Source organism: Perca fluviatilis, chromosome 16 (assembly GCF_010015445.1).
Source record: "Perca fluviatilis chromosome 16, GENO_Pfluv_1.0, whole genome shotgun sequence".
In the NCBI taxonomy this organism is placed as follows: Eukaryota; Metazoa; Chordata; class Actinopteri; order Perciformes; family Percidae; genus Perca; species Perca fluviatilis.
In genome coordinates, this window is record NC_053127.1 from 15,864,483 (window position 1) to 15,879,232 (window position 14,750).

The following is a 14,750-nucleotide window of genomic DNA, read 5'->3' on the forward strand; positions in this document are numbered from 1 at the left end:
ACAGGGTAAAGGTTCAAGACTATGAGTAATTCATTCACTGAAGACAGGATCAATGTTATCTTCAGAAGCCTGGCAATTCATTTTGCTGTTATATGCTGATAGTGCCATTTTTGGGCAACACTTGTGTCATCTTTGTACTGATATCAAACTGTAGTGCTGTCACAATATCAAACAGATTTAAATTTGCACTGCTGATGAGTTGGTTGGACCAAAAGACATCCATAGTATTTGTAATAAAGGGAAAACATTCCTGAGAATAAATTTAAAAGGCATTAATATTGACAGTTAAATAAACACAATATCACAGTGTGCAACTTTTATTTTATTTTATGTGTGATGTGACCATGTCAGTTCAGTAGCATTAGCCTGGGACACAGTGCAACAGTGTCTTGCTTTTATCACATACTGTACAGTACTTGTGTGGCAGAGCCTGAAGAGTATCACGTGAATCTTATCTTTCCAGCGTCAACACATTCTTTTGAGTTCAAACTGAGACATAATCAATCTAATAGACAAAGTTAAAAAGATGTCCTGTAGCATCATGCTAAGCATGCCATGCTCATTTTTTAAGTTTCACTATAACAAATTTGATTCAAGCACACAAAAAATAAAATGCAGACTAGTTTTTCACTTCTACTCACGCACTGTTTAACAAATTGACAGGCGATCTGTGCTGCATTTAACCTAAAGTTGAACTATTTTCAATTTTTTCAGCTTAAGCTCTGCAACGGAAGAACACCAAATTGCAACGCTCCTCTATGAGTCACATTCTTCCAATAAAAATGTTGAGTTCACAAGCACTTCTTATTAAGGAGCATATGCCCTTCTGGGTGACTGGATAACTAAATTATAGCATACTCCCTCATCGCCAATTATTGTAGATATGGAGAGGTAAGATGGAAGGCCTGCTCATTAGTCACTTCTAGCATAATAGCATTACTCATTATAGAGCAGACCTACATAGCTATCACACTGTGAGTGGCAGAGGATGCAATAAATAACCGCATGGAAACCCTGCAATGTGCAATATTCTAAATAGATACAGAGATCATTATACTGGATAATACAATAACTAGTTGTTACTTGTTCTGCATCTGCCACTCTCCAGCAACCCTTCATTTATTGTACACACGCACTGAGAAGTTACTGCATGATCGCAAAAAAACACCACTGGCTAAAACAAGACCTTACACAAAGTCAACAGTGTCTTGACGAAATGCCCTTTGGGACCATACACATTGTTACTGATCTTTGAAATATCATGTGTTTGATGCAGCTTTTTGAACTAAAGGGCATTCAATATTACTGCTGGTGCCATTTCATAGAATGTCAAAATAATAAAAGATACAGTGTGTAATTGTTTTTTCTGTGTCACTCATCCTGGAGGTGCATGGACATGATAGCAGGATATTGTGCTATACATTTAAAATGATATTTCTAATAAAAAAGTAAGAACAACCTTTGAATTCAGAAAAGCCTTATTATTAGCATTGTGTTCATGTGTTTGTGTCTAGAAGTAAATTCCATAATAACAGTCTTGCGATCCTTAGCTATTGTATGACCAAGCAGTGCAATAATCAAAACCAATCTCAACAGCTGGCAATCATTGGTGTCAATGTTGATATTGAAAAATCTGATGGAAAATATTTCCTTTTCATGATGAAAATGAGATGACAACTTTGAACTTTTGAAAATCACAAAATGTATTACAATTACATTAACAAATAAAAACTACAGAGAAAGATGCATGAATAGACACATTTTACAGATTTTTCTTACTTCAGACTTTCTTATCCTGAATTATGCCACCTAACATCTCTTTAAAAGTGAGCAAAATTACTTGACCATGTTTGACCTGCTGTCCCTGCCAGCAATGTCAGCTGACACATTAATGGACCTAATTCATCTACAGTCCCAATGAAAATGAATTAGGCTGTCAACCGTCAATATTTTTTTGAAGATGTTAACAAAAAGATTTTTATTTTCATTAATGTTATCCAATGTTTAAGATACTTAGACAGTGAATAGTATTTCAGTAAAAAAGTGACCGAATCACTGCAATGCAGAGCACAAGTAGCTACAATAATGCCAAGCATGCAGCAAGAATAACGGTGAGTGACCGGCTATGTTTATACAGCCAGAGTGTGTTAGTCACACCTACAACACTGCACGTGTATCTTCATAACAACCAAAGACAAAAAAATGGCTAGTTAATACTTGAAAGCCTGGCAAAAACTTATTTTAAAACTATTAAATTGATGAAAGAAAAGCACATACAAGAGACCAAATAGAAAAGGTCCAGGTTTGTGACTCTCATGAATATTTCCATTAAGGCTGAGAAATACAGTTCTGTTCAATGTTACTACCTGTACAGTATTGATAACAACATACATTTTAAAAAGGTCCCATGGCATGAAAATTTCACTTCATGTGTTTTTTTAACATTAATATGCATTCCCCCAGCCTGCCTATGGTCCCCCAGTGGCTAGAAATGGCGATAGGTGTAAACCGAGCCCTGGGTATCCTGCTCTGCCTGAGAAAATGAAAGCTCAGATGGGCCGATCTGGAATCTTCTCCTTATGAGGTCATAAGGAGCAAGGTTACCTCCCCTTTCTCTCATGGCCCACTCATGAGAGAGAGACATCATGGCTTTCAAACAAGCAAAGTGGCAGTTGGTCAAGGCCACACCCCCACTCTCCACCTTGCCCCCCCCCTCTCTCCTACTCAATAGCATTTAAAGCTACAGACACAGAAATGGCACATACTAAGGAAAGCTCATTGTGGGACTGGCTCTAATGGCTGTAATTCTGCACCAAGGCTGAATTTTGGGAAAGAGACTTCAGATACAGTATTAAGGGAGCACTGAGGCCTATATAAAAGCATCCAAAGAGCACCATGTCATGGGACCTTTAAGTATGTATTTATGTCTGAGCAACCACTGTTCATACATTGTATAATGCTGGCTGTCAGACCTCTGTAACTCTGGCCTGTGTAGTTACCTTTGTAACAGTGAGTCAGCTCATATTCAGTTACCCTTTATCATGCAGTGCTTTACATTATTTTGCCCTCTTCCTGTTTGCTCACAAGCGAGTGAATACTGAGCCTAATACTGCAGCCTAAATGCATGTACTATGAGCACCAGCAAACACTGAATCTGGGACATCAAGCAAATGATTAGCTCAGCTTAATGATGCTTTAGAAGAGCAGCGCCCTATGTTGGTGTTGGCTGGAGCTAAATAAATTCTGTAATCAAGATGGAACATACATGTCTGTAAATGTACTGAACATAGTAGTGTAAAACTAGTACGGACTACTGTAACTGTAAAAAAGCAGTGTTAGTTATTTAATGCCCACTTCATATACTGTATATAAAAACTATGTTTATATTTATATTTGTGGCAGAGGCATTTTTCCTCTAGACATTTATCAAAATAAAAGAAAGAATCACCTTTGGAATTTAGGAATACTCATATTTCTCATAGACTGATAATTACTCTAATCTGCAGTTGGTAATGTGATGGCAAAATAGCAGCCTGTGGGTTGCCAGTTGCAGTCATTACTGATAACACAGGAAGTAATTGCAAACAATGGCGTAAACAGCCATCTGTGGTGTCAAAAGTGCCAGCTGAATCACGCTGATATCCTCTCTCCCTTATCCTGCCCTGATCTGCTAACAAGGGGCCTGGCAGCACCCATCAGCACTGGTTGGTGAAGCCTCAGGCTGGGTTTGTAGACAACACTAGCATGTAGGGCTGCAACTGATGTGCGTTTGCTCAGTTGGCCAGTGGTTAACAATGTCAACTCATAGCAAGGAGGTGCAGAGTTTGAACCTGACCAGATAATTTCAATTCATCAATAATTACTAGTTACTTAATCTGTCTGTAAAAGGAAGTTATGACCAGCAAATGTTCTTAATAATTAACCAAAACAGCATATATATAATTATGTTTAAAAATAATAATAATAATAATAATAATAAATATATTTATTTTTCCCCAACTACATTTTTTTCTGCCATGCAGCAATCACAAAAAACATAACTGCTTTGTAAATCAAGACATTTATTTTTGCATAAAAGTTACCATAAAACCACTGTTTCAACACCTAACAAAGGCAAGAAGATGAATTAATTTCTGTAATGTCTCCAAACCCAAACATAATGTTAGATTAGTTGAGGAAAAACACTGGGGAATATTGTGGCACACTGAGCTGTACAAACAACTGTGGAAAGGTATGTTGAAAAAAACAATTAATTATTCCAGATAATTCCAAGATAATTTTAGGTCAAATTGTTCCTTTGGGAAAAAAACTTTGAAATAAACACAACAAATAGTACTGTTAAGAGTTACTACTGAGGGCCCTATCTTGCACTCAGCGCAATTGCCTTTGTACACCGACGCATGTCTCATTCCTATTTTGCACCCGACGCACAGTGGACTTTTCCCTCCACAGACGCACGTCGGAAAATTAGGGAATGTATTTGCGCTCCCGGGGGCGGTTCAGCGAAAAGAGGAGGCGTGTTCCGGCGCAAACGTTACTTTGTGCTATTCTGCAGTTTCAGAAAACAATTCCGCCACTGACCAGGAAAAACCTGGTCTAAAGTCAGTCGTGGCTTAGTCTAAAGTCAGTAGCCGTTTATTCAGATGCTATTTTAGGGGCGCATGCTTGGCCATAATGTAGCGGGGTGCAATAACGCCGCATACACTTCTCTCATCTACAGCAGTTCCCCACATTTTGAAAACCATACATAATTACAAAGGAAAATATTACTGAAAATGCGCTTCATGTGTTTGGATAGATCAGGAGGCACTTACAGTCCTCAAAAAGTCGCAGCATTCTTTGTGGCTTGTTGTGTTTTACACATTTCCATGAATCATGGATGTGTTGATGACATAAATGAGGAAATATTAGAGGACTTAAGGAGACGTGATGTTGAACTACGGTGGGATTGGACACTCCGGCGGAATCTGGTCCGGGAGTAATAGTACGATGCCTCTGATGGAGCCGGGTGGACGGAGATGGAGTGGGGGAAGAGGAAGGGGCACAACAGGTGCAGGTGGTGTGTTTGGAGGCCCACGCTCCATTGCTGCAGCAATCCTCTCCAGACTTGAGGAGATGCGCCCGAGCGGCCGCAGCAACATCGCACACCGGCCAAGACGGGCATTTATTACTTTGCCGCATCTCGCGATCGGCAGCTCGGGCTGGGCGCGCCAGGCAACTACGGTCATAATAGCAATCCGCCATGGAACAAGCGCCCTGCTCTTAAAGGGAATGTGAGATGACGCTCTGATTGGTTTATTGCACGTTACGCCCAAACCACACCTAGCTACTTCAGACCAACCCATTTTAGATTTGCGTCGGGCGCAAGAGTCATTTATCCCGCCGGTATAATAGCAACAGCGCCCGAGATCCGCCCACAAAGCTACTTGCGTTTTGCGTTTCATACTTGCGTTTCAGATCGTTAAAATAGGGCCCTGAGAGTGCAATTAAAAATGTAAATACATTGAATTGAAAATTGTGCAGAGACAGGGGAAGTAATGATATTGAAGGTATTATATTTACTTACCGGCAAAAGCTAACAGTTACGGTCTTAGACTCAAGTGTGCTCCCTAATGTATATAAGATACCTCTGTTACTTAAGAGTGTTGAAGAGAGGTTGTGTTTATTATTCCTAATGCTGAAAACTATGGGCTGCAATTTATGTTTTCTTCTTCTTATGTTTAATGTGGGTCTCACTCATTGCTGAAACACATTATAGACTTACTTATCGTTGCTGTTCAGTAAAAACCACTTGATGTCTAAATTTGGTGATTTCAACATTTTCAGATATAAACTTACTTTTTAAATTACAAAAAAAATAACATTTTAAAACCAACTGGATATTCTGAAAAAAGCAGTCACAAAGCTGAAAACAGGGCTTCTGTTCTTAACTCGTCAACGTTTTGGAAATACAGGGTTTTTAGAGGACTACTACGTTATGGTTACTCTAGACTACAATTGGCATTTGAAGTTAAATGATATTGCTATCAGTTCCATCAATCCAGCAAGATGTTTTTTAAGCGCAGGAACCTTAAAACAGTTATCAGTAAAAACAGTGAGACACACATAGTAAATAAAACACATGAAAAGCACAAGAGAAGTTGAGAGGTGATTTTTGACATCAGATCTCAGGATAGGAGGTTAATGTGGGTCAAGTGCAAACGGCCTAATTAGAGACAGGGTGTGATTGCAATTACTGTATCTGCCACCCATGAGGATGATGAGGTGGAACATTCCAAGCAGAGATTGAAGAGCACAAAATCACTCACGGGCAATTTACACTGACTTGAATGACCAGATCAGAACATTTGCATGCATTGACAGATAGTTGGCAGACTAGGCCATGCATGAGTCTAGGCAGATTGGTCATATTTCAATGCTGAAGGAATACAGCGACATGGGCAAATCAAAGGTGATATTATTAACATTATCATCATCATCATCATCATCATCATCATGAACATCATCATCATTACCATCATCATCATTATTATAATTATTATTATTAATTTGTATATTATTAAAAGTGCATTTATTTACCATCTGTATTTTGTCGTGCTCTCCATCCTTCACCATAGAGACAATGACAGGAGAATGGGAAGGGGGAGAAAAACAAAAATAACAGATGTTAACAGAACTTTCTTAGTGCTACTGTAGGCAGCTCTTTTCAAAATACAACTTACGCTTCACTTTGAGCGCTTGACATTTACATCAGAGCCACATCATGAAAAGCTGATATGTAAGATAATGGTCAACAATCATACAACTCAACAGATTAACTGTAGCAGATTGTCGAGCTCAAATCAAGTGTTCATATCTATAATTTTACAATGAATCTGTATTATTGTTTTTACACATATTTTAGGAACAGTAGCCTCAGATAAATGTTTAAATGTACATGCATGAGGCTAAAAATGACTCCAAAGTTTCCATCATCAACCACTAGTCATGTTTTAGTCCTGAACTGTTCCAGAAATCACCTCAGACTCAGAGTAATGAGTTCACTAACTATTTGTTTAAGTAGCAGTGTTAGGTATACAGATATAGAGGCAACAGATAAACATAGTGAACGTAGCCGCAGAATGAAAGAAAGACACTGTTGGTCTGCTAATTGGGACTTGAAAACAAGAGATTAGTGACTCATTTATGTGCATTTAGTAGCAGTGTTTAATAATAAATAGAGTTGTTAATTTATTGATCACATGACCTGCATGACCTGACCATTGTTGATGAATGCAATAATCAACGGAACGGTAAGACACTCCTCAGAAAGCCTTTTCAAACTAATTACACATCTGTGGAGGCATCTTTAGAGACAGAAAATGAAGAACCAGAAGCAGAGAGGGAGATGGAATGCATTTTTTTTCCTAACATAAATTACTCTCCGTTTGTCAGATTCATTCCTGCCTCTCCCATCTCTAGAACTTGTCAAGGCAATTAGATTTAAGACAAGCCTCTTGATGCACAAACTGCCTGACAAGAGGGGAGGAGGTGACATGCAAGGTCAGGACTAAGACTCAAACCCACAATAATGCATGAAGATGATGTGGGTGTACTAAAGCTCAACAACTGTTACCCTACTATTCCACTCTGACCTTGGATTTCTGAAAATTATTTAATTTAAAAATGTTCTGCTGCTTAAGAGAAACAGCAGAGATGTTTCATTGTTGTGCAACAGCTTCTAGAGCTGATTATATGCAAGTCAAATGAATGAGAATCTTTGGGACAGAATGTAATTTATTTACATACTTGTTCTTAATCTTTTTTCTTACAAAGATTTGTGTAATAACCATCATTCAAAGCTAAATTTAGTTTTGGGCGTTTACACGTGTCATGTCTGAGTGACTGAGTGAGTGGATACAGGTAGGTTTGTGAAACCAACCTTCGACGGCCCTCTTGAAGAACACTTTGCAGCTGCCGCAGGTTACAACCCCGTAGTGGCACCCAGAGGCCTCGTCTGAACACACCAAACAGATCTTATGCGTCTGCCCACTGGGCTTGGATTGGCTTGGCACCACAGAACTGCTGGTCTCTCCTGCTCTGGTTGACAAGCTGAAATGCATACAGAGAGAGAGAGAGAGAGAGAGAGAGAGAGAGAGAGAGAGAGAGAGAGAGAGAGAGAGAGAGAGAGAGAGAGAGAGAGAGAAATATGTGAAGACCAGTGAGAAGCAACGATGTTTACGATAAAACCAAGGCAGGCTGCCGGGGGCAGGTTTATGGGTATATAGACAGCCTCAATGGTATGTTGTACTGTTGCTAGGAAACATGAAAACCCTGTGGACAAATCCGGTCGACTAAGGGAAAGATTTGAACGGACAACAGATTTTGATTGTGCTGCTATTTCTCTGATCAAAGTCTTTTCCTGTGGTGATCTGGACAAGGGCTTGAATGACCGTGGTATTGTTTAAATAATTAAACAATAATGTATTGGCATGTACAGTAATTCTTGCAAAAGATAATCATCAGAAAGGCACATAACTGGAACTTGTTCTTCTCTACACAGCACAATGATGCAAACATAAGATGTTCAAATTGACTTTGTGATATAGGCTAGTTGATGGTTTGTTAATTTCGATGAGCTCGCTGATCATTTTCTCATTAATGCTTAATGTCCAAGCAAAGAAGTCAAACCCAGAAAGCCTATCACTGGCGAGAGCTCTTCTGTATGGTAACTCAGCTCTAAATTGTGTTACTATGAACATTAAAGGCTTGTTTAAATCTTTTTCACAAACACACACACACACACACACACACACACACACACACACACACACACACACACACACACACACACAGTTATTATCCCCAACTGTCTATACTGTTATTAGACTTAAAGTAACCGAGACACCTGAACTGCAGTGTGAAGCTTAGGCCTAACTAGGCACCAACACCAATTTGTCAGGTGTATTGCATGCAAAGTGCCAGCATGTGCACTGAGAGTATTTTAGGCTTAAGGGGCGTGTTGTGGCCAAATAGACTCCAAGCTATGGTTAGACTGACACTGCTGTGTAATCCATGACAAGAATTTAACAGCATTAGAAGGGCTTAAATCTTTTCTCCCTTGTTTGTTTTGGCAGCACACTCATTGGAATGTATATGAGCAACACGTTACAGAGTTGGCTTGCAAAGCTTGATAATGATTTAGCATACAGGCCTATAGATATCTTGGTGCTTAAGCTGTATCATAATGCTCCAAGTGTTGTTGCAACCCATTTTCTCTACCTGGCTTTCAAGCTACAGAGCCATGTTTGCCAGACAGGAGTGGAGAGAGTATATAAATGGAAGATGTTAGTGTCCGTCTCAAAGACCAGGAGCTATCCCCATCCATTTTCCCAAACAAGCACGACCTAAATTCACAGTGACCAGAGCCTCATGGTCATTGGAAAGACGACACTTATGTAAATTGGACTGTGACCAAAGTCGGAGTAGAGGTGGTGTATCTTGGATGACGTCCAGCTGAGAAGTTTAGCCATAGCTAAACACTGAACTAGTCAAGATCATTCCCAACACATGCAGATGGTTTCAAATCATGGCGGATTCAGCCAGCTTAACTTTTGGCAGTGAACTAAAAAAAAAAAAAAATGCAATCACACTGTTTTGCAGATGGCTTAAAACGGAGGGGGAAGATAGAGCAGGTAGCTTGTTCAGTCTGGAAGAGGGAGCATGACCCTCACAGTGATGATTATCTGTACATGCATTTTGGGAGATGCTAAAACACATGAAGTCTAACTGAAACTAGAAAACAAGAAGTACAGCATGGTGCTGCTGCAATAACAATGAGAGGAGGATTAGCTTTGTGAACTCAAATAAAAAAGGTTTATTCAAACATAAAACCTAGCATGATGCACGACTAACACCTACTGTAAATGGTTATGTATGGCTCATTCTGAAACTTATCGAACCCACAACTTACTTACAGCCACTTACGTAACGGTTTTTAAGTCTCCAATAGCGGTACATTAACCAACCTCAACAACACTCTGAACTACATTTGACACCCAAATTGAATATACAAACCAATGTACCCAACAGTCATTTTCACCTTGTGCAATTGATTCTGTGCCTACTGTTAACTGTATGATACATCACAGACTATGTCATGCAAGGTAGATTGAATGGTTCATATGGTTTTCCATAATAATTAAAAGGATTTCCCACAGTAATTACATTGCTTGGCACTGAAACTCACTACTTCAGCCCCCCCTTTATTCTGACCAATACACACTATGGTTAGACTGTATCTGCAACATTGGAACTTTGCAGATTTTGGCAGACGCTTGTACGGGTCTTAACTCTGGATTGTCAGTCACGCAGCAGTAGGGTATTTAAAGAAACAGCCCTCTTTGAACCTCTGCTTTAAGGAGTATGGTGTCCTGCTATGTGCTCATCTTTCTGGCTCTCTTATCAACTTAAGGCCGCTATGGCTCGATTCAAGTAAAGATGCTGTGAACACTAATTATCGGGCAGTGCTTGACCTGTGATGGCTCTGTTGGGATTGCTCAGCCACCGGAAAAAGAATAAAGACTGCCAGTGAAGTGGGAGATCCCATGACACGAACCCACCAAGTGAAGCGTGCAATTGCTTTTTGTTTTTCAGATCATTAGACATTATTAGTAACAACTGCACTGCAATACTTTAATATTTTGTCTTAATGATCTTTTCTTCTTTCTTTTTTTAATTGTCATTTTTAGAATTGTAAAGTGCATTGGAGAGCTAAAAAATGTTGCATGTTACACTATTCTATTCAATCATGACTTAACATGCTGGTAATGTAAAATGACCACAGTGTGGTGTTTGAATGAAACATTGTTAACCCCCAGGCTACTCCTGCTCTAACGCACATGCTCCTCCCTTCGCTGAGCCAACAAGTGTGGCTCTGAGCCATGCAGCGGAGATTCAAGCCTCATTAGAAACGCCTCCATACTGGACTAGAGCAAAAATGAGTGCGTGCTGATAAACAAGAGCACATCACAAACAAACGCATGCAGCGATTAACACACAAACAAAGATGTCTACACATATGTAGAAGTCAGAAGCGTAGCAATCCAACAAACACACCCGATCATCAATACTTTCAGAAGATATGAATAAAGACAAAAAAACAGGTTGCAGTTCAATGCCCTTTGCCGATTTATCTCCGCTCACACTGCTCTTGTGTGTGTATGTGTGTGTGTGTTTGTGCGTTCCCAATCTAAAAAGCATGCCTCCAATCACTTTCGTTACTATTTTACTTCTACAATCACCTCTTCCTGTGTGTGAACACATGCTTACAATATGTGTTACTGAGAGGCTGTGCAGAAATGTTGGAGGGCCAATGAAACTCCAGAACAAAAACAAGAAATTTAATCCTGCTGCAACAGACAGACACAGCATGTGCCTGCAGGATTTTGTTAAGAATGCACAATCCTCTCTATCTCTATGCAAATAGTATATTTATAGAGTGCACCATGTACAACTGGAAATCAATTTTGTCCCCAATCTCTTCCCAACGACTCAGTTTGGAATCAAACAGTGCCTCCATTTTATTCCACTGTAGAGAAGTATAATTCAATAACCACGAACATGACAAGTGTTAATTTAATTTACATCACAATATAATTAAACAAGAGCATCTAGACAAGTTATAAATGTGTAATACATTTTCTTAATGGCACGTTACATGATAAGGCGGTGGAAAAGCACTAATGGCAGTCCACAACAAACAAAGTGTCCCAGCAACTATGGAGGGAGACTGTCAGAACTGGGCTAACCTGCTGTGTCACTGGGGAATCGTATACCAGTGGCTACAGTGGGAACCAATGAGAGGATTGTTTTTCCATTAACTTCAAAGCTTTTGTAGGCCAATGTGTGGGAGCAGAAAGTATGAGATGGGCGGTGGGAAAGTGATGTAGAATATGAGAACATTCACAGTGCTAAGGCTTGAAACAAACATGGAAACTGACTGACTTGGCCAAACACATTATATGAGACATTTGGGGAAACTAATGTAAGCATTAGTGTGGTTTCTTTTTTCTTTTATTAATATAGTATATATCACTGTTGAGTAAAAAGTCTTGCAGCTGTTCTCTTTGATAATGAAACGTCTAGATTTCTATGAGAACTACGTCTAAAACCATTGCATACCGTTAGAAAATATATTGTCTTCTAAATCTAGTTCTGCAGCACTTTTGATGTTGTTTGGATGACTAATTGTTTCTGAATATGATTAGTAGTTATTTTAAATTCCCATTGAGAAAGCCTGAGTGGGTAGAAAAGATTTCTTATTCATATATATATATATATTCCAAGCACATTTATCTTCAATGAATAGTTATGATTTCATGTTAGTTTCTGCAAAATATTTTGTGTCATCGTTTTATGGCAACCTTGGCACATAATGAACATCTTCCATGCTCTGCCTACTCTCTGATAATGAGTGGGTTCCCCTAAAGGCCATCCATTATCAGAGACCCATAGAGAAGGGGGGAGGTTGGGGGTGTAATCTACATTCAAAAGGGAAAACATGACATTACTTATGTTCCTCCATCTTAGGTGTACACACTCAATTTGTAGACTGGGATGATATTTATTGGACTGTGTGATTTAGTTATATAATAATCGATTAGTTGTTTTCTCAATAAAACATCAGAAAATAATCAAAAATGCCCATCCCAGTTTCCCAGAGTCCAAGGTGATGTTTGCAAATATCTTGTTTTTTCCAACCATGACTCAAAGATATTCAGATTACAATGATTTAAAACAGTCAAAAACAGCAAATCCTCACATTAGAGCTAGGGGTGTGAATCTTCACTGGTCTCATGATTCGATTAGGATTATCCTGTCAACGATTCAAATCGATACGATATCATGATGCATCACCTCCTTAATATTAATAACAAATTCAAGGAGTCAGATATATAAATATGTACTCCTCTTTTTATTGTATCTGCCCTTAAAAAAAGACACCTGAATGTAGTGGAGTCTGAACACAGCAGACAACAGACAAAAGGCAAAAACAAAAAATCAGGGACAAATTAACAAGTAACATCAGTAGGCTATAATCACTGTATCGCTGCATAATCATCCACGTCCGCATCACGAGGCATCGATGCAATGATTCATCAACACCCCTAATTAGAGCAGCTAGAACATGCACATTATTGGCATTTTAGCTTGAACAAATGGCTCAAATGAGTTATCAATTAAACAAAATTGTTTCTGATTAAAATAAAAAAAAAGAATTTAGGATAAAAATGTGACAAAATAAATGCAATATAATTATTTGGTAACACTGTGCAGCCCGATCGCATCAACCCATTATGTAAAAATCTGTTCTCTGACTTTTTCATATTTATTGTGCAATTTTACTGTACTTTTCCCTTCCTGCCTTTCCCTACTCTCACTTCCCCTCTCTCCATCACATCCGTCTCTCTCACTGACTCTTTCTCTCTCAGCCTCTCTCATTGCTCATTCCCTCTCTTCCTCTTTCCTTCACCCTGCCTCATCTGCCAAGGTTATATAATATTCGTATTACTGCTGCTAGGGCAGTGTCCCCGCCCCGCACTCAGCCTCTCAGCCAATCGAGTGTCGCTACTGGCAGGATGGAATAGGTCAGGCGAGTCATGGGATTATCCAACCCACCTACCCAGAGACAAGCATACACAGCATACAGTATGTGTATGTTTTCTGTGTGTATCTCTAATAGGAAGCTTGTATGTGCATGTGTGTTTGTATGTGTGTGTGTGTGTGTGTGTGCGTGTGTGTGTGTGTGAGTTAATTTGGTCTCTGAATTACTGAGTGGAGCCTTTGGTTGCTAGAGAGGAGCACAGTTATAAAGCTACCCTTGTTTCAGAAATCATCATGTGACTGTGTGATGGCTCCCTCTTTTCTTTTTCTCCCGCTAAACTCCAGTCACCCACCCACCCCTCCTCACATCTGAGAGTCTATGTCTCCTACACAGTGCTGTCACTTCAAACATCATTTCACAGCATCAGCCTATTCTTTTCGCTTCCTCCCAGGTAACTTGAACAGTTTTAATTGTTTTCAACTATACACAGACACACACAATTACACTGAGGCAAGTGCAGTTTATTAAAATTCTACATTTACCTGACTAGGACCTTTTGGCCATGCAATTTATGATTGTTGCCTGCCAGAAACAAAAGGCGGAAGAGCGGTTATGTTTTTATAGACCTGCAAAACCTGTTAGCGCGGAGGTAGGGGTGGATGGGTGAGTCAACAAATTGTGTGACTACCTAAGAGTCAACACTGGTTTCTTATGTCTCTTTAACCTTAACCAAGTAGTTTTTGTGCCTAAACATGATGGCTGTAGATCAGAAATCAACTGATAAACAATTCTGTAATGCTGCTAGCAGCTCAGAATACAATCATGTAGGTATATTTCAAAGGCAATGACAACCTACTGTAGGTACAGTATTTTGTCATTTAGTTTGGAGGGCTTGTTGATTGAGGCAGTAATTTGTCCCTTCCATTTCATTTGTCTACATTCACTTCAATGCCATCCAGCTCAGAATCATTCAGAAAAACGATGCAAATTGAATCGTATAACCCAAACAATTCAGTCATGAGAAGGAACCTTTTCATCCTGCCCAGCTCTTTTTGGAGCCACTGTGTGATAAGTGAAGGCCAGTGTGAGCGAGGCGAGTCAGAGCGCAGGAGAAGTGAAAGCTCAAATAGGGAAAAACAAGTTTACAGTTCAGCCAAGCACTGTG

The 14,750-nt window shown here is 39.4% G+C and overlaps 1 protein-coding gene across 1 annotated transcript in view; it reads right to left on the reverse strand.

The window, feature by feature from the left end:
* Nucleotides 1-14,750, reverse strand: part of LOC120543823 (glucocorticoid receptor-like) — a 73,996-nt gene that overhangs the window by 18,457 nt on the left and 40,789 nt on the right. The window contains exons 3-4 of the mRNA XM_039777100.1: nucleotides 7,922-8,091; nucleotides 6,580-6,606 (exon numbers count right to left, since the gene is read on the reverse strand). Coding sequence (XP_039633034.1) covers nucleotides 6,580-6,606; nucleotides 7,922-8,091 — 197 coding nt within the window. The remainder of the gene's footprint in view (nucleotides 1-6,579; nucleotides 6,607-7,921; nucleotides 8,092-14,750) is intronic.